The following is a 20,445-nucleotide window of genomic DNA, read 5'->3' as shown; positions in this document are numbered from 1 at the left end:
ACACAGTTATTAATAAAATTAAACTCCTAGGGAAGAGGTGATTTATTAGTAAGACCAATGATAAAATAGATTTGTAGTTATTTTTATACGTAAACCAGCAAGAAATATAAGAGAATTATGTGATAAATTGAAAAACATTTAATTTCACTTTTTTTTCTTCAACTTAATAAAACTTTGGTTACCAAATTGACTGTTGCTTCAGATTATGAGTCAAAGCCACAGATATGTAAGACATCTTCTTTCTATAACTAGTCAATTTTCCATGGCAAGAACAGAAAGAAAAAATAAAACAATAAGAAATACAAGTGATTTCATACTTTTAAACTGGTTGGCTGCTTAATCACTATTCAGCTTTAATTTATGACTGTAAAGTTCTATAATCTCTTTTCATTTAAATATCATAAAAAAGGAAAGAAAAAGGACTCGGAGTTGCAAAAATAGATTATCTCTAGGTGTATGCATTAAAACTCTTTTCACTTTACAACAAGAACATCCATAAAGATGCCTCCTTCAGTTCACCATGTAGGATTTAGTTAATTTACTTCACATATAATAATAATAAGCTTATTTAGCTAAAAAATCAGAACAAAGGAGAAAATAAGAAGGAAGTAGAAGGGCATGATATCACTAAAGGCAGGCATAAGAAATAGGATGTGGAAGTTGAAAGCAAGAGAAGTGAAAGACTCCAACTATAAGAAAACACAGAAACCAAAAAGCACAAAATGTAAAGGGCACTGGGTCAGTTAGGTTAAAGGTAAACATTTCTATAAGCTTTACCAGTCCCTGAAAATAGATATTCAGAACTATGACAATGAGTCAGTAAGAAAGGGTTATATTATGTTCAGCATGTTTCACTGAACAAGGCAAGAAAACATGCTCTAAGGAGGCACATTTAAATTGAATACTACAGTTCTTATAATCCATTACATATTCTAACTAGATTCTTTGCAATACATAAAATTATATTAAAATGTTAAGTTTTGGCCAAGCGTGTTGGCTCATACATGTAATTCCAGCACTTTGGGAGGCTGAGGTGGCTGGATCACTTGAGGCCAGGAGTTCGAGACCAGTCTGGCCAACATGATGAAACCCCATCTCTATTAAAAATACAAAAATGAGCCGGGTGCAGTGGTGCATGCCTGTAGTCCCGGTTACTCAGGAGGCTGAAGCAGGAGAATCACTTGAATCCGGGAGGTAGAGGCTGCAGTGAGCCAAGATCACGCTACTGTACTCCAGCCTGGGTGACACAGCAAGACTCTGTCTCCAAAAATAAAAACTAAAATAAATAAAATGTTAAGTTTCTAAGTAATATGCCAAAATAGTGTTTAGTGAACAATGTTTAAAAGTTTGAGAGAAAAAATTACTATGAATATTTTTCTGCTGGTCATATAATTAAGCTTGGCCCAACAGCTTTATATCTTAGACACTATTCATTTAAAATGATTCAAACAATGAGAGAAGACTTTATTAGGAAAAGGGACAGAATTAAAGAAGAGAAGCTGGCCGGGCGCGGTGGCTCACGCCTGTAGTCCCAGCACTTTGGGAGGTTGAGGCGCGCGGATCATGAGGTCAGGAGATCGAGACTGTCCTGGCTAACATGGTAAAATCCCGTCTCTACTAAAAATACAAAAAAATTAGCCAGGCGTGGTGGGGGGTGCCTGTAGTAGTCCCAGCTGCTGGGGAGGCTGAGGCAGGAGAATGGCATGAACCTGGGAGGCGGAGCTTGCAGTGAGCTGAGATTGTACCACTGCACTCCAGCTCGGGCAACAGAGGGAGACTCCACTGAAGAAAAGAAGAGAAAGCTGGTAACTTCAGCATGTAAATCTGAAAGGGAAATGATAAACGCTTACTTGGGAAAGATGATATTTCATTACCTTTTCAGTTTCCAAAATTTTATTTTCAAATATGAATGAGATGCAGTTTCTGACAACTTCTAGTCTCTGTGCACTGTTGAAAACTGTCGTCACCTTGTCCATTATCGAAACTAGTAAAAGAATATAAAGAAAGCACAAATAAATTAAACTCCTTTGGTAATTACAAAAGCAAAGAGACTATTACTTTAAGACTGTAGGTTGAGTGTGGAGGCTCACGCCCATAATTCCAGCAATTTGGGAGGCTGAGGTGGGATGATCCCTTGAGCCCAGAGGTTTGAGACAAGCCTGGGCAACATAGCAAGCCCTTTCTCTACAAAAAATACAAAAATTAGCCAGGCATGGTGCCTTGCACTGTAATCCCAGTGACTCGGGAGGCTGAGGTGGGAAGATCACTTGAGCCCAGGAGTCCAAGGCTGCAGTGAGCTAGGACAGCACTACTATACTGCAGCTGGGTGACAGAGTGAGACCACATTTCTTATTAGAAAACAAACAAACAAAAACTATTGATATGACCTACACTTTATTTTTTCTCTTATTACAGAGCATTGAAAATATTCCACATCATTATTTTGATTACATGTTGCAGTGCTGAAGTATCAGGCTAGTCGATTAATAATTTCACAGGATAGATTCTAATGAGACACTTAACTTTTATGCGAACTAATTCACATTGCAAAGTAAAGTTATATTAAACAAGGGCAAACATCTATTTGAAACTTTGTAACTAGTAATATTGTTAATATTTCTAAGATATTACTAAAGAAAAACTACATTCCACAAAATATTAGATATTACGCATTTGAGTAGAGGTGACTTGAAGGAAAGAAGTAGTGCAAAAAAAGAGAAATAATCATGATCAATGAACTGCTATACTGGCTTAGGAAAGTCACTTTTTAGTCATGTAAACTTAGCACCTTTCACCTTTTACCATAGGGTTAGAAAATTCTAATGTATTACCTAGGCTACTAAGCTGGTTACCTAAATAAATTTAACTTATTAAAATAATATTAGAAGGATATAAATCAAAGTAGTATTTATACAAAATTTATACTTTCACAAAGAACTATACTATGTCATTTGTTTAAATGAGGTAGTATCAATAATTCTTTTTTTTGTGTAAATTTAAGGGGTACAAGTGCAGCCTTGTCACATGGACGTACTGCATAGTGGTGGTCTGGACTTTTAGTGTAGCCATCAACCAGAATAATGTATATTGTAGCCATTAAGTAATTTCTCATCCCTCAACCCCTTCCCACCCTCCCAGCCTTCTGAGTCTCCAGTGTCTTATTATTCCACACTTAATGTCCATGTGTACACATTATTTAGCTCCCATTTATAAGTGAGAACAGTATCAATGGTTCTCAAGCCAAAAAGACTACTTATACTTTAAGGCTACTCTTTGGATTCTAAAGGCCCAATCCCTTTACCTTCTCCCATACCTAAGAAGAAAGACTATTATATTTTACTCATTAGTATTCCTTTCATCTCATCAATACCAAACCTATATTCTTCAAATAATGTTTTAAACTTTTTTTTTTTTTTGAGACAGAGTTTCGCTCTTGTTGCCCAAGCTGGAGTGTAATGGCGCGATCTTGGCTGCCTCCCGGGTTCAAGCAATTCTCCTTCCTCAGCCTACTAAGTAGCTGGGATTACAGGCATGCACCACCACACCCGGCTAATTTTGTATTTTTAGTAGAGACGGGGTTTCTCCATATTGCTCAGGCTAGTCTTGAACTCATGACCTCAGGTGATACGCCCACCTTGGCCTCCCAAAGTGCTGGTATTACAGGCATGAGCCACCGCACTCAGCCTTAAACATTTTTATAAAAATAATTATATGCTTACAATAAGGTGCAAACATAATACAAAGAAGATCCTTGTACTCGTCACCCAGCTTCCCTCTATGGTGACATCTTTCATAATTATGTTTTATTAGAATCAGGAAAACAACTGGCACAATACAATGAATGAGACTATAGCCCTTACTTGAATTTTACCAGTTTCTTCAAATAATTTTTAATCATGTAACATTAATTTTCTGGTTAAACTGATTATTTCGCATGACTTTTCTCTCTGAAATGCTCATTCATAATTGTGGGCTCTGGTGCTTCCCACACACATAGGTTGGTGGCATAAACTGAAAATCTATCCATATTAGAATAGAAAACTTACAATCTCCAATAACACATACTTCATTGAGAGAGCAACATCTTTATGTTTATAAACTTTTAATTCTAAAATATCTTTAGCAGTATTTTAAATTTTCTTTAGGCTGAGTTATTAGGAAACATATTTTCTTTTTTTTTCCTATTTTTTTTTTTTGTAAGACAGAATCTTGCTCTGTCACCAAGGCTGGAGTGCAGTGGCACGATCTTGGCTCACTGCAACCTCTGCCTCCCGGGTTCAAGTGATTCTCCTCCCACCTTAGCCTCCCAAGTAGCTGGGACTATAGGTGCATACCACCACGCCTGGCTATTTTTTGCATTTTTAGTAGAGATGGAGTTTCACCATGTTGGCCAGGCTGATCTTGAACTCCTGACCTCAAGTGATCCGCACACCTTAGCTTCCCAAAGTGCTGGGATTACAGGCGTGAGCCATCACACCCAGCCAGAAAACATATTTTCTTATAATAAATATGTTTACTATCTGGAATTTTTTTCCTTTGGAGAATCCAACTAATTCACATTTTATACATGCACCTAATTAACCAACTTCAAAATATGTCAAGAAAAACAGGAAAAACTGAGAAATAGGGAATTCTGCTATTATAATGGGAGATTTTAATATATCTTCCTCAATAGCTGAAAAAAAGGGATAAAAGTTAGTAAAGGAAGACAACTCACAGATTGGGGAAAAATTTGCAAATAATATATCTGGTAGGGGACTTATCTGTAGAATATACAGAGTATGCTTACAACTCAGTAATAAAAAGGCAAATAGCCCAATTTCAAAATGGGCAAAGAGACAGTGAAATGGCCAATAGTACATGAAAAAATGTTCAGTATCAGTGGCTGAAATTATAACCCTTATACACTGCTGACAGAAATCTAAAATGGCACAACTGCTTTGGAAAATGGTTTGGCAGCTCCTCAAAACATTAAACATAGAATTACCATATGACCCAGCAATTCCAATCCTAAGTATACATCCAAGAGAACTGAAAACATATCTACACAAAATCTTGCACATAAATGTTCACAGCAGCATTATTCATAATAGCCAAAATGTAGAACCAACTCAAATATCCATCAACTGATGGATAAATAACCAATGTGATATATATCCAAACAATGGAGTATTATTCAGACATTTAAAAAGAAACGAGGCCAGGTGCAGTGGCTCATATCTGTAATCCCAGCACTTTGGGAGGCCAAAGCGGGCGGATCACGAGGTCAGGAGATCGAGACCATCCTGGTTAACACGGTGAAACTCCGTCTCTACTAAAAATCCAAAAAAAAATAGCCAGGCGTGGTGACAGGTGCCTGTAGTCCCAACTACTCAGGAGGCTGAGGCAGCAGAATGGCGTGAACCTGGAAGGCAGAGCTTGCAGTGAGCCAAGACGGCGCCACCGCACTCCAGCCTGGGCGACAGAGCGACACTCCATCTCAAAACAACAACAACAACAAAAAAGAAACAAAATACTGACACATGCTACAACATAGATGTACCTTTGAAATATTATGCTAAATGAAAGAAGCCAGTTATAAAAGATTACATATTGTATAATTCTATTTATATAAAATGTCCGGAATAGGTAAAGCTATGAAAATAGAAAGTAGATTACAGTATAATGCTGAGGAGGAGATGGTTTGGGAAGGAAATGGGGAGTGACTGCTAATAGATGTGAGGTTTCTATTTAGGTTATAAAAATATTCTCACCAGGTGCAGTGGCTCACGCCTGTAATCCCAGCACTTTGGGAGGCCAAGGTGGGCAGATCACCTGAGATCAGGAGTTCGAGACCCGCCTGACCAACATGGAGAAACCCTGTCTCTACTAAAAATACAAAATTAGCTGGGTGAGTGGGCGTATGCCTGTAATCCCAGCTACTCAGGAGGCTGAGACAGAAGAATTGCTTGAACCCAGGAGGCAGAGGTTGCGGTGAGCCAAGATCACATCATTGCACTCCAGCCTGGGCAACAAGAGTGAATCTCCATCTCTCTCTCTATATATATGCTCAAATTAAATAGTGATAATGGTTGAATGAGTGTGTAAATATACTAAAAATCAAGGAACTGTACATTTTACATTGGTGAATTTATGGTATGTAACTTATATATCAATAAAGCTGTTATTAAAAAAAGAAAAGATTCTATAGTGGCAGCGGTTGGGTTATGATTACCCTTTTTGGGAGGCAGTGAATGAAACAGGGTTTCTAAGTGTTGATAATGCTCTGATTCTAGCTACAGGAGTTTGTTCACTTTGTGAAAATTCATCAAATTGTACACTTTTCCTTTTTGGGTCTTATATCTTTATAAAAAGTTTACTCTTAAAACAGACAGGCAAATACATACCAACAGGTGGACCAGCTGGCACAACACATTTCTTTTCTACTCTTGTGGCAGGAGGTGCATTCTGGTTCTTAGCAAGGTTTTCCTGTATTAATTCCTGAACCCGGGCTTCATTAATCTTTGGGAAAGGAAGAATATGAACTCGCAAGTGGGATCCTTCTGTTGGCCGCGGAACTTTCTGGAATGCCATATGAGGGTTTGGATTCTCCTGTAATATCAGACATAGGTAAAATTATTCCAAGTTAAAATAACAATGGCAGATCGCCAGGAAGGGAGTGGGAGCTTACAGAGACATGAGCTGGGTGGTTATACATACATTCATACATACGCCATAAAACATGAAGTACCAAAATCTTACTTCTTCTTACATGCTCTATCAGCAGCATCTGATACAGCTGGACATCTGTCTTCCTCTTCCACGAACACTTTCTTTACTTGGTTTCTAGGTCTTCTTGCTACATCTTTTTCTATTTCTCATCTCCCTACTCTCTTTAACAATGTGAATACCTCAGGGCTCAGTCCTTGGGTCTTTTTTTCTGTTAACACTCCTTCCTTGGTGATCACTTCCAGTCTCCTATCTTTACCATAAAAACACCAACAATTCGCAAGTTTTTTTCTTTAAACAAGCTTTCTCCTAAACCCCATACCCACATGTTTAACTCTCTATACAATATTTTCAGTTGGATTTTAAAAAAAATTCTAAATCTATGTTGTCCAGAATGGAGCTCTTACTCTTCACCCACCTCTATCCTTGCTTTGTTCAGTCTTCCTCACATCAGTATATGGCACATTTATTTTTTCCAATCACTTAGGCAAAAAGCTTAGAGTTATCTTTAATGCCATTCTCTAACACCCAATTATCCGTTCCTCTGCAGATCTTGCGGACTTTACCTTTAAAATGTTTACAACTTGGCCAGTTTCACAACACTTTGGTTCAAGTCAACACCTCATGTTACAGCACTACAACAGTCTCCTAGTTCCCCTGCTTCCACCTGTACTCCTTCATTCAACATTGCAGACTACGTGATCTAGTTAAGAGTATGTCAATTCATCACATAACCATTCTATTCATTCCAATGGCTCGTCATCTCACTCACAATAAAACCCAAGGTTCTTTTTTTCTTTTTTTTTTTTTTTTGAGATGGAGTCTCGCTCTGTCGCCCAGGCTAGAGTGCAGTGGCCAGATCTCAGCTCACTGCAAGCTCCGCTTCCCGGGTTTACGCCATTCTCCTGCCTCAGCCTCCCGAGTAGCTGAGATTACAGGCGCCCGCCATCTCACCCGGCTAGTTTTTTGTATTTTTTAGTAGAGACGGGATTTCACCGGGTTAGCCAGGATGGTCTCGATCTCCTGACCTTGTGATCCACCTGTCTCGGCCTCCCAAAGTGCTGGGATTACAGGCTTGAGCCACCGTGCCCGGCCAAACCCAAGGTTCTTAAAACAACTTACAAAGCTCGACAAGATCTGGCCTTTCTATGTGATGTGTTCTGCCATGATTTATTTCATTTTTTCTGCTCTAGACACACAGAACTTCTTGTTCCTGCCTCAAAGCCTTTGCACTTAACTGTTCTCTCTGCCTGGAATGACTGTGCCCCATGAATCTGTACAGCATCCTCCTTCCTTTCTTGCATTTCTTAGCTCAAAAGCCACCTTTCCTGATCACCTTATCTAAAATTATACTCTCTCCCCCAACACACTCCCTATCCCTGTTATATTTTTCTCTATATCACTTATCACTGTCTCACATACTTTACATTTTATTTAACTTGTTTATTGTCTATCCTTCTCTCCAGAAAATAAAGCTCTATGAGGGTAGATGTATACCTACTGCATCTAGAAACTGCCTGGCACATAGCAGGCACTCTAAATCTCTTCCTACTGCATCTTAATGAGCGGGACACAGTTCAATACACATAAGAATTGCAAGAATTGAATTAACTGTGTCAGCTAATACTTTTATAGACTCTTGGGGTTGGCATGAACTTTTTAGTCATCTAGTTAAGCAGGATTAGATCTCAAACACTCCAGGTAGAATGGAATCCATTCTTTTATAAAGTTCTCTAGGCAAGGCTGCTTTACAACTATTCTTGACCAATTCTAACACTTACCCTTTGCAGCCAGAAAATTCCTTATTCCCACTGAACCTATGTTATTGATGCATAGATTAAACTCAATACTATCCCATACATCCTCTTGATAGTTAAAATGGCCAACTGCCATCACCTTTGAGGGCTGCTCCCCACAATTCTTTTTGGTTATATGGCCCAGACCTGGATAAAGAAAACGTTGGGCTGAGGCAGATGATATAGTTAGTATGTCTCAGCAATATAACAGAAACACACTGCTTCCTCCCACTGCTTTAAGTGTCAAAACACATGGGTTCCAGTTCTTGCTCTCCTCCTTATTATGTGATGCAGGACAAACAACTTTGCCTAAGTTATATACTTAAGCTTATCTTATATAAGGCTCCTCAGAAGGTGAAATCAGATTTAAAATCTGTTCTTGCCAAAGTAGCCTTCATACATGCTCTGTATTTCTCCCCCATATCTAGCAAAGACAGGGAAAAATAAGTAAGTAAATCCTTAGTCCAACTCTTAGTAATCACTCTTTCTGAATCAAGTGTTGAAAAACTGTTTTAGAATTCTGTCTGGATTTAACACCAAGTCAACATTTAACAGTCACTGGCCTGTAGTGTCTAAAACTGCCCTTTTCAAAAAGTAGTATTTTTGTTCTCTGTTCTTTAGGCATGACTCTTACCCACATACTGTCTTCTCAAAAATAATAAATACCAATTCTCTAAAATATATTGGGTAGATACCTTTTTTTCAGGTGGGTCAGGTAATTCATGTGGATCTTGAGGTCTGAATTATTTAAAGTATATTCATTACTTTGGTTTCTATTTATACTTTCTTTATAATAAAATTAAAACTCTAAATATATTTCCCATGAAGTAAATATTATAATAAAATTTAAAACATAGAAAAATAAAAGTAGAAATAATCTTAGTAACACCAGTATTTTTTCTAGTTTTATATATATATTTTTTTCTCTATCACTACATTATCTGTCTTGTCTTGTTCCAAAAATGACTTGCGGTGGTTTAGAAAAAGCAGGATGCACTGGCCAGGCAGTGGCTCATGCTTATGTAATTTCAGCACTTTGGGAGTTCGAAGTGGGCAAATCACTTTAGTCCAGGAGTTCAAGACCAGTCTGGGCAACATAGTGAGATCCCATTTCTACAAAAAATAAAAAATTAGCCAGCCATGGTGGTGCCTGCCCGTAGTCCCAGCTACTCAGGGGACTGAGGGAGGAGGATAGTTCAAGCCTGGGAGATGGAGGCTGTGGTGAGCTGTGATTGCACCACCACACTATAGCCTGGGTGACAGAGTGAGACCTTATCTCAAAAAAGGAAAAAAAAAAAAGAAAAAGAAGGATGCACATATCACTTTTAGTCAAAATCTTTAAAGAGTTGGTCCTGTAATTTGGTAAGTTCATCCTAAACTTTATAGGGACATACAAAGACCAAAAATAGTCAAGGAAATTCTGAAGAAGAGTTAAGTGGGAGAGTTAAGATTTCCAGGTATCAAAACTTATATAAACCTTTAATAATTAACACAGTACAACAACTGTTATTAGTGAAGAGTTAAAAGGACGAATGGAATAGAACAGAGAGTCCCAAAACAGGACTATGTGAGAAAATATGATAGGTGGCATGACAATTCAGGGGGAAAGGTTAGATAATTCAATGAGAGAGGTAGTTTAACAAAGTATTTTTAGTTCATAATCTCTGATTTCAGAACGCCTGGTTTCAAACCCTAGCTTGGCCACTTACTAGTACTGTGACCTGGTGCAGTGTCAATTCACTTACCCCTGTGTTTTAGTTTTCATATCTGTAAGGAAGATAATAATATAGTACCTACTTCATAAGGTTCTTATGAGTATTGAATGAGCTGTTACAGTAAAGCTGTTAGAACACACACACACACACACACACACACACACACACACACACACACACCCCATCCCAGAATGAATCTAAAGTCTGTTTTCCAAAAATTTTGGCTACATTCATTTTAAAAGTATTTATTCTCTTATTCTCTGCATATTCTATGGCATGGTACCATGCTTCTGTAACTAAAGCCATCTCTTTCTTCCAAGATTTCCATCATATTACCAACTACTTATATTTGAGTAATTATAGTAGTAGTATCTGATATGTTTTTTGTTTGTTTTTGAGACAGAGTTTCACTTTGTTGTTCAGGCTGGGGTGCAGTGGTGTGATCTCTGCTCACTGCAACCTCTGCCTCCTGGGTTCAAGTGATTCTTCTGCCTCAGCCTCCCAAGTAGCTGGGATTACAGGTGTGCACCACCACGCCCGGCTAACTCTTTTGTATTTTTAGTAGAGATGGGGTTTCACTATGTGGGTCAGGCTGGTCTCGAACTCCTGACCTTGTGATCCGCCCGCCTCGGCCTCCCAAAGTGCTGGGATTACAGAAATGAGCCACCACGCCCAGCCCTCCAATAAGTTTTAAATAGAAAACATTTATGTAAAAAAGATGTTGTTATAAGTTATTAACAGTCTTCCCAGAAGCAATTAGAAATATTGTAAACCAAATCCATACACAATTTAGAATTATAAGCATTTAAAAGATCATGTTAAAACAAAGTTCAAAGTTGAATATCTGTAGTTGTATAGATATTTTACACCAAAATGCAGATTAAGGGTTAACTTTGTTAAATTATGACATATTTAGCTGTGTTTAGAAGATTCGAAAAAGACTCATGCCCCAGAATCTAATAGTATTTGGTTTTCTGGCTCCTGAGTCTGTATACTACTGCCCTCTAACGGGCAGCATGATAAATGTAAAGGACCACATTTGCCACCTCGAACCTAATTTGGTCACAAAATGACTCTTGAGAAGACAACAGCAATGAGAGGAGGTTTAGGGTAGGGCTCACTGTATTCTGCATATACTTAAAAACATCTGCTCTTACTTGTAACACAAAATGTGTTTGGACTGGTCCCTTGAAGGTCACCAAGCTCATTAAAAGCTACAGCCCAATTTTGTGTTGAATCTCCTTGTTGAAATAAGGAAATCCATTATTTTCTGACAGTACAAAGCAGCAGCCAAATTTTCATCTCTGATCCCAGAGAAATGCAAATATAAAGTAATAAACAAGGGCCAGACAACCAAACACTTACAGTGAATCTGGCAACATTTATTTCCAAAGTAACCAAAATAAACTACTGAAAAAAGTTTGGCAGAATGCACTGTCTTTTAAATTTTGAATTTGGATGATGATTTTCAAGGAATCATCTTTATAATCCTGCTTTAAGAGTATACTTTAGTAATTTGAGGTACAATGATTTTTTTCAGACATGAAAAAATGACATATACACACATCATCTAGTCTGCAACACTCCCCCAAACCTCCCAGCTTTGGTAGACTAAGTGAGAATGTGCCTAGGGGTTACAGAATACAAGGCTTGAAACTAATTTCAAATAAAAGCAAAGCAAGGCACAACAAAAGCCCCAAATCCCAATGGAAATTCAAAGTAGGCAACAGCCACCATGGGAAAAAGAAAATTTTTCCTACTCATTGGTCTCAGCACTGAATGACAAATCAATATGATATTGTTAGAGCTTACCAAGCTTCCCAGATTAATTCAAGTATTTGAAATTATTTAATGTGCACCAATTATACTTAGAGCTATGTAGGATAGCAAGTTACACAAATTTTTTTCTAATACAGTTGATGGCAATACTATCACTGGAGTAAATTGTTAAACATTGTCAAAATGTAACTGGACTCTTTAGAGTTGCCTGGTAGTGTACATGACGCTGATGGAATGACTCATCCTCAATTTTCCAACTTCATAGGACTTTCAAGGATCACATCCTTGTGAGATGACTGAGACATTCAACTGAATGTCTTATCCTTTTTTTTTTTTTTTTTTTTGAGGCGGAGTCTCGGTCTGTCGCCCAGGCTGGAGTGCAGTGAGGCGGTCTTGGCTCATTGCAAGCTCCGTCTCCCAGGTTCACGGCATTCTCCCGCCTCAGCCTCTCAAGTAGCTGGGACTACAGGTGCCCACTAATTTTTTGTATTTTTAGTAGAGACGGGGTTTCACCATTCACAGGATGGTCTCGATTGCCTGACCTTGTGATCCACCCGCCTCAGCCTCCCAAAGTGCTGGGATTACAGGCGTGAGCCACCACGCCCGGCCTGAATGTCTTATCCTTAATACAAATACATTTGGTGGATGACTTTAATATCTGATGTGCTGGTTGCCCTAATTCAGGGTTTCTCAACCTATGCACTAATTGACATTTGGGCTTGATAATTATTTGGGATAAAGAGTGGGTGTCTTGTATATTGTAAGATGTTTAGAAGTATCTTTGGCCTTTATCCACTAGATGACAGTAGCACAGTCCCTCCAACTGTGACCACCAAAAATGTCTCCAGACGAATTTCATGAAGTAGGGTGGGAGGGTTGCTCCTGTTGAGAACCAATGCTCTAATTCATGACTCCAGATGGAGATTTCTTATTTTAAGACAAGTACTCTTGTCACAAGTACGAAGGCAACATACAGTGACCAGCTAAGAGTCCTACACTCTCACTTACCTGCTAAAATACAAAGTAGAATCACAATGAGATACCGCCACATAACTGTTGGAAAGGTTAAAACAAGACCCCCCTCCCCAACCAACCACCAAAAAAAAAAAAAAAAAAAAAAAGAAAAGAAAAGAAAAGAAGGAAACCAGCCGGGTGCAGTGGCTCATGCCTGTAATCCCAGCACTTTGGGAGGCCGCGGCGGGTGGATCATGGGAGTTCGAGACCAGCCTGACCACCACGGAGAAATCCCCGCCTCTACTAAAAATATAAAATTAGCCAGGTGTGGTGGTGCATCCCTGTAATCCCAGCTACTTGGGAGGCTGAGGCAGGAGAATCGCTTGAACCTGGGAAGCAGAGGTTGTGGTGAGTGAAGATCACGCCATTGCACTCCAGCCTGGGCAACAACAGTGAAACTCTGACTAAAAAAAAAAGAAACCAACTGACAATACCAAGTGTGAGTAAAGATGTGGCGCAAATGAAATGCTAATATACTGCTGGTGAGAATGCAAAATAATATAGACACTTGAGGAAACAGTTGGGCAGTTTCCTATACAGTTAAATATTATATTACCATATATTCCAGCATCCCACTCCTAGGTAGGTAGAAATGAAAACTTATATTCACACAAAAACTTATGCAAATGTTTGGGGTCGTTCTATTCATTACTGCTAAAATTGTCTTTCAGTTGGTCAACAGGTAAATAAAACTTTAGTCCATCCATAAAGTGGATTACCACTCAGAAAAAGGAATAAATAATTGTATGAAGCAACATGACTGAATCTGAAATACATTGTGCTGAGTGAATGAAGCTAAACTCAAAAAACTACATAATGACATTATGGAAAAGGCAAAACTACAGAGACAAAAAAATAGATCAGTGGTTGCCAAGTGTTTGAGGTGATGGGAAGATGTGACTATAAAGGAGAATTAGGGAACTTTGGGGGATGATAGAAATACTCTATGTCTTATTGTGGTGCTAGTGGTTGTATGACTTCATGCATTTGTCAAAACTCATAAATGTAGATTAAAAAGTATACATTTTACTGTATATAAAAATTAGATCATGATAAACCTGACTTATAAGTGAACAAAGAAATCAGACAGGACGGGACAGGGGGTTCAATTTGAAGCCCATGCTTTGGGGTAGGGCTTCATTTCATCATCATAATCTATATAAGTCATTTATGTCATGTCTTGACTCTCTAAAGGTAATCACAATATTTTACTTCCATCCTATAATTTAAAAATTCCTTTATTCACAGTTGGCAAACAGTATAAATATTATCAGTGTAGACTGCATTTGCCTGGTAGTGAAATTAACATTTTGCAGAAATGTAAAGGGTGTAGATTTTATTTGATTTACACTAGTTATTTCTTGTATGAGTTTTCTTCTCCCATTAGGACTTCTAACATCTATTTGGTTCAATGCTGGGCAATGAAATATCCATAAGGCACAATTAGAAATTTTGTATTATTATTATTACTCTTTTTTTTGAGACAAAGTCTCACCCTGTTGCGCAGGCTGGAGCACAATGGCATGATCTTGGCTCATTGCAACCTCTGCCTCCCAGGTTCACGCGATTCTCCTGCCTCAGCCTCCCAAGCAGCTGGGATTACAGGCACATGCCACCATGCCCGGCTAAGTTTTTGCATCTTTAGTAAGAGACGGTGTTTCACCATGTTGGCAAGGCTGGTCTCGAACTCCTGACCTCACGATATGCCCGCCTTGGCCTCCCAAAGTGTTGGGATTACAGGCGTGAGCCACCGCACCCAGCCCAGAAATCTCATATTATTTTACAAAGAATTCTAGGTTCTTTAATATTTCCTTTAACTTTTACTAAAACTGTCAGATAAAACCAGGTATGGTGGTAAGTGTCTGTAGTCCCAGCTACTTGGCAGCATGAGGTGGCAGGATCGCTTGAGGCCAGAAGTTTGAGGCTGTAGTGCACCACTATGTTTGTGCCCGTGAATAGCCACTGTACTTCAGCCTGGGCAACAAAGTGAGACACCATCTCTAAAATAAAAAGCAAGAAACAACAAAACAAAAATTGTCAAATTACATATCTAAAAAATATTTTTATACTATCACAGATGCAAAACAAATTAGAAAAACTGTACTACGTAAAACAATAAAACACGTCCAACTGATTTCTTAATGCCCTGAAGTAGAAGTTTTATGAAGTTCTTGTCTTGGCCTGTCTTTTTATCTTGGCCTATCTTAATGTTCTCACTTTGTGAAAACATTTGTTAGTGGCCCTTTATATGTGCATATCAAGAGTCATAGTGGTCAGGGGCACTGGCTCACCCCTTAATCCCTGTCTCTACAAAAAAATTACAAAAAGTTAGCTAGGCATGGTGGTGTGTGCCTATAGTCCCAGCTACTAGGAAGGCTGAAGCAGGAGGATTGCTTGAACCTAGGAGGTCAAGGTTGTAATGAGCTATGATCAAGCCACTGCACTCCTTTCTGGGTGACAGGGCATGACCCTATCTCTTTAAGAAAAAAAAAAAAGAATCATAGGGATAGGGCAGGGAAGTAGTTAAATGTGTTCTCATGCAGACACTGAAGATTCTGAAAGCCAAAAAAGTAGGTCAATCCCTACATTATCAATTGGAAATGGAAAGAAGCTGCATAGATGTGTTGCCAATAATCTCTGTGGTATAAACCCTGCCAATGCTTACAAGGTTTGTCTCTAGTGGATTTAGTCCTTCCCTTCTCCTTCCTTCCACCTAAACCATTCCCCCAAAGTCACCAAATGCCTTTCTTAATTATTTGGGAAGCTCCAGAAAGCTAAAAGAGCAGCTAAGCTCAGTTACAATTCATCCTACTCACATTCCTGAAATCTCACTAAAAAGCAATACAAAGGAGTGGTGAGAAGAGACTGCAAAATGAAGGTACATTTTTGAGGTGCTTCAAAGGGAAATGAAAAGAGGGCCTAGATACACATACCAGACTTCAGTGCAATAAAGTATTTACAAACATCTGAATGGAATCACCAGGTCTCAATTCCAACCCAATAATAAGGAAAGAGTCAAATTATATGGTTGGTTCTTGCTTACCAAAAGGGAATTTTAGAAATGTGATTAAAAAAAAAAAAAGACTGACTAGTTAAAAATAGAACCATGTGGATTATTTTCCTTGCATTGACACCATCCTGCCTCCCTTCCCCCAATTTCCTGCATAACCTATGAAAGTAACTTTACTGTCATGTTCTGCTTTTTAACTTTATGAAGTGTTTACTTCATGAATGATGATTTTATCACGGACTTCAGAATCTTAGCACTAGAATGAATCTCAGACAATCTAATGACAATCCACTGGGATAGTCACAAATTCTTACTTGTCATGTCTGTGTATCCTTTTCTGAAGGATATTAGGAGAATTATGTATCTAGAAAATGCTTGGCACTAATAAGTACTTAAGGAATAGAATTTATTAAATTAAATGAAATATAATTAGATTGTGAAAAAAATTTCCAATAAGGCCCATGAAATGTAGAAGATATTTGAAGGGCTCTTACCTAGTAATACAATCTCTTAATAATACTTCATGATGCTCACTTTTGAAGCGTCAGTTTTAAAGGATAGGGACAGTCTGTGTTTTTGTTTTTGTTTTCGAGACAGAGTCTCACTTTATCACCCAGGATGGAGTGTGGTGGCAGGACTTCGGCTCAACGCAGCCTCAACCTTCTGGGCTCAAGCCTCAACCTCCTGGGCTGAGGCAAGTGGATCCCTTGAGCCCAGGAGTTCCAGATCAGCCTTGGCAACAAGGTAAAACTCCGTCTCTACCAAAAAATAAAAAAAAAGTTAGCTGGGTATGGTGGCATATGCCTGTAGTCCCAGCTACTCAGGAGGCTGAGGTTGGAGGATCGCTGGAGCCCAGGAGGTCGAGGCTGCAGTGAGCCGAGATTGTGCCACTGTACTCCAGCCTGGGCAACAGAGTGAGACCTTGTCTCAAACAAACAAAAAGAACAACATCTAAAGTCAACTATTGCAAACATCATTGTTTTTTCCAATTGGAGCTGATCCAGCCTTATAGTGAAAGAACACAGGCTTAGGAAATGAATAGATGAAAATTCCTAATTTAAAATCTGGATTTCATCACTTAAGAGTCATATGATTCTGAGTCAATTAGCCCCACTAAAATGGGGATAATGATACTTGCCTTACATTGTCATGAGGATTAGAGATCATTGTATGTAAAGTGCTTAATCCCATGCCTGACACAATGTAGCTAAATGTGCTCTCATGCAGACACTGAAGATTCTGAAAGCCAAAGTGGGCCAAGTCCTGCATTATCAGCTGGGCATGGAAAGAAAAGCAGTATATTTATATATGAACTCAATATTATTATTATAATAGGTCAACAAAAATTTCTCAGATGATCATGCTGTAATTACTTCTACACAGCCACCATAAGTGGCAAAGACCAGCACACAACACAAGTTTTCCTTCTAACAGAATTCTACCAGATTTCTTTTTTAAGTTTTAGTATACTAATCAGGAAACACATTTATTATATTGGGCATAGTTACAAACAACTAAAAATGTGATCAGTCCGGCTGGGCGTGGTGGATCACTCCTGTAATCCCAGCACTTTGGGAGGCTGAGGTGGGTGGATCACAAGGTCAGGAGATCGAGACCACCCTGGCTAACACGGTGAAAACCCGTCTCTACTAAAAATACAAAAATTAGCCGGGCGTGGTGGCGGGCGCCTGTAGTCCCAGCTACTAGGGAGGCTGAGGCAGGAGAATGGCGTGAACCTGGGAGGTGGAGTGCAGTGAGCCGAGACTGCACCACTGCACTCCAGCCTGGGCGACAGAGCAAGACACTGTCTCAAAAAAAAAAAAGTGATCAGTCAATAAATTCAAGTAACAGATCTTGGCATGCAAGTTGCCAGAAAAATAATTTCTTTATACTTTTGCTAAACTGATATTATGATTTAACGTGTGATGTATTTAGAAATCTGAAAGTATTGCTTCTTAGTAAAGAAGCCAATAATCTACAAGTAACAGTCAATTAAAGTACTTCTGTGTTAAGTAATTTAAAATTGAAATTAAATTCATCTTTTTTTTTTTTTTGAGACAGGGTTTTGCTCTGTTGCCCAGGCTGGAGTACGGTGGCTCAATCATAGCTTTCTGCAGCCTCAAACTCCTTGGCTGAACTCCTGGGCTCAAGCAATCCTCCCACCTCAGTCTCCTGAACAGGCAGGACTACAGGTGTCCATCACCACATGTAATTTTTTTTTCTTTTTTCAAGACAGAGTCTTGCTCTGTCACCTAGGCTGGATGTGGTGGTGTGATCTCAGCTCACTGCAACCTCTGCCTCCTGGTTCAAGCAATTCTCCTGCCTCAGCCTCCCAAATGGTTGGGATTATAGGCATGTGCCAGCATGCCTGGCTAATTTTTGTATTTTTAGTAAAGACAGGATTTCACCATGTTGGCCAGGCTGGTCTTGAACTCCTGACCTCAAGCAATTCGCCCACCTTGGCCTCCCAAAGTGCTGGGATCACAGGCATGAGCCACCACACTCAGCCTAAATTCATCTTTTAACAGGCACAAGAAACGTTATGGCTAATGATTTCTGCACGTGTTAGTAATATTACTGTTCCCTTAATATTACAGGCAGACTATATCTATTTCCAGAATTTATAATGAACCACTAGCAATTGATAAAACAGAACTTAAGAATTTTCTATTTACCAAAATTTAGATAAGCATAATTAATAAAAGATGGATTTTTTGTTTTAATATGAAATCTCTGAACTTTATGTTGTTCTCTTTCAAAAAAGTATAAATTCCCTCAAAGAAAGATTACATTCTAAATGTAGAACTTAAAACTCAGAAATAATGGAATAACATTAAAAAAGGCATTTTTTAAAGTATCCCTGCTTGTATCCAATTGGTTCTCAAATTTCAAATGAATGTGACAAAGCACTGACTGATAATCCAGTGTCCAAAAAGGTCCATCTAGTCAAATCACTAAATTAAACAACACCTGTTGCCGGTCAAGATACTGACCCTGAATTCTTCTTCACTATTTCCTTAAAATTATATCTTCCCCAGAAGCTAAGTAAGTGGTACTCATTAAAGCTGGCAACAATAGACACTGAGGACTACTAGACAGGGGAGGAAAGGAGTGGGGAAAGGGGGTGAAAAGTGACTACTGGGTACTCTGCTCAGTACCTGGGTGATGCCATCAATCGTACCCTAAATCTCAGCATCACACACTAAGCCCAGCTAACAAATCTGTACATGTGGCCCCTAAATCTAAAATAAAACTTGAAATTATTTAAAAAATGTTTGAAATAGGCAAAAATAAAAGTTTACTTGATTTATAATTTCTCTTATTTTTTTCAAGAGGTATACAGTCAATAACCACCATCTTATTAGTAAGATTTTAATGTTCAATTCTACATTTCCCTTATGAAAAGACTAATGAGAAAATGTATAACCATTACTGTATTTTAATCTTTGGATGCCAATACTCTATTTAAATCAATGATATGGCTCTAATTTTAGATTGGTTGAGTTGTCTTTGCAGAAGTTATTTGCTATACAGATAAAGTATATGTTAGAACCACAAATTAAAAGAAAATTTCTACTTTGACAATGTTTAGATTAGAAACAGTATAGAATGTTACATTTCTGTCTTCCAGAATATTTTTTTGTTTACTAAATTAAAGTCAGAATCTAACCATAATGAAAAAAAATTAAATCTTCCCTCAACTTTTCCCTGGAGGACTACAGTTCCCACTTACTTTACTTTTCTTAGGACTGAAAGCTCCACAGCAGGAGAAATAAGGAACACTCATGAGCCCAAATCCATTTTTCCATATGAATATAATCTCTGTCATTTTAGGCTCTTTTCTTTCCTGGTGTTCAAATAGTTATTTCACATTTTACCACATCTGAATCCTTTTAACTTATTGCATTTCCTCTATCCATGGAATATTTTCATCCTTGTGTTTCTGTGGTCACTTCCCAATTTGCTATTTTTCTTTCAGCTTTTCGCTCCCTCTCTGTTCAAAACAATACAACTCCTGATCCAGCTGACAACCACCGTACCAAGCCAAAGCAGAGCACACTGGTCAGTTCTGTTTGAGGTGGTTCTGGTCTCCAGTGAGTCTCACCTTTATGTCTTACAAGAGACCCAAATAAAAACCATAATGAGGGCAAATGACAAACTGAAAAAACTGTGACTAACATGTTTTCATAACACACTGATTGACAGGAAAATTACTTTGAAAAATGTGGTCTATTTTGATATACAGTACCAACTGTAATATCTCATAATTTATAATCTAGAGCAAAAAATCTATCACAGAAAGAGGAAGCTTTCTAGTTCTGTCAACAAAATACTTTAATAGTATATTTTAAAAATTAATGACTGTCTAAAGAGAGGGGATCATGGCAGATGAGAGGTAGGACTAGATTGCAGCTCCAGATAG

The 20,445-nt window shown here is 38.4% G+C and overlaps 1 protein-coding gene across 1 annotated transcript in view; it reads right to left on the bottom strand.

Annotated features, from left to right (window-relative positions):
* Positions 1-20,445, bottom strand: part of SBF2 (SET binding factor 2) — a 589,674-nt gene that overhangs the window by 191,155 nt on the left and 378,074 nt on the right. Inside the window, exons 15-16 of the mRNA XM_050757377.1 lie at positions 6,387-6,591; positions 1,875-1,984 (exon numbers count right to left, since the gene is read on the bottom strand). Of these exons, the coding sequence (XP_050613334.1) occupies positions 1,875-1,984; positions 6,387-6,591 (315 nt within the window). The remainder of the gene's footprint in view (positions 1-1,874; positions 1,985-6,386; positions 6,592-20,445) is intronic.

The sequence above is a fragment of the Macaca thibetana genome, chromosome 14, assembly GCF_024542745.1.
Source record: "Macaca thibetana thibetana isolate TM-01 chromosome 14, ASM2454274v1, whole genome shotgun sequence".
Taxonomy (NCBI): Eukaryota; Metazoa; Chordata; class Mammalia; order Primates; family Cercopithecidae; genus Macaca; species Macaca thibetana.
The sequence above is the reverse complement of the archived record's forward strand: the minus strand, read 5'-3'. Positions and strand labels throughout refer to the sequence as shown.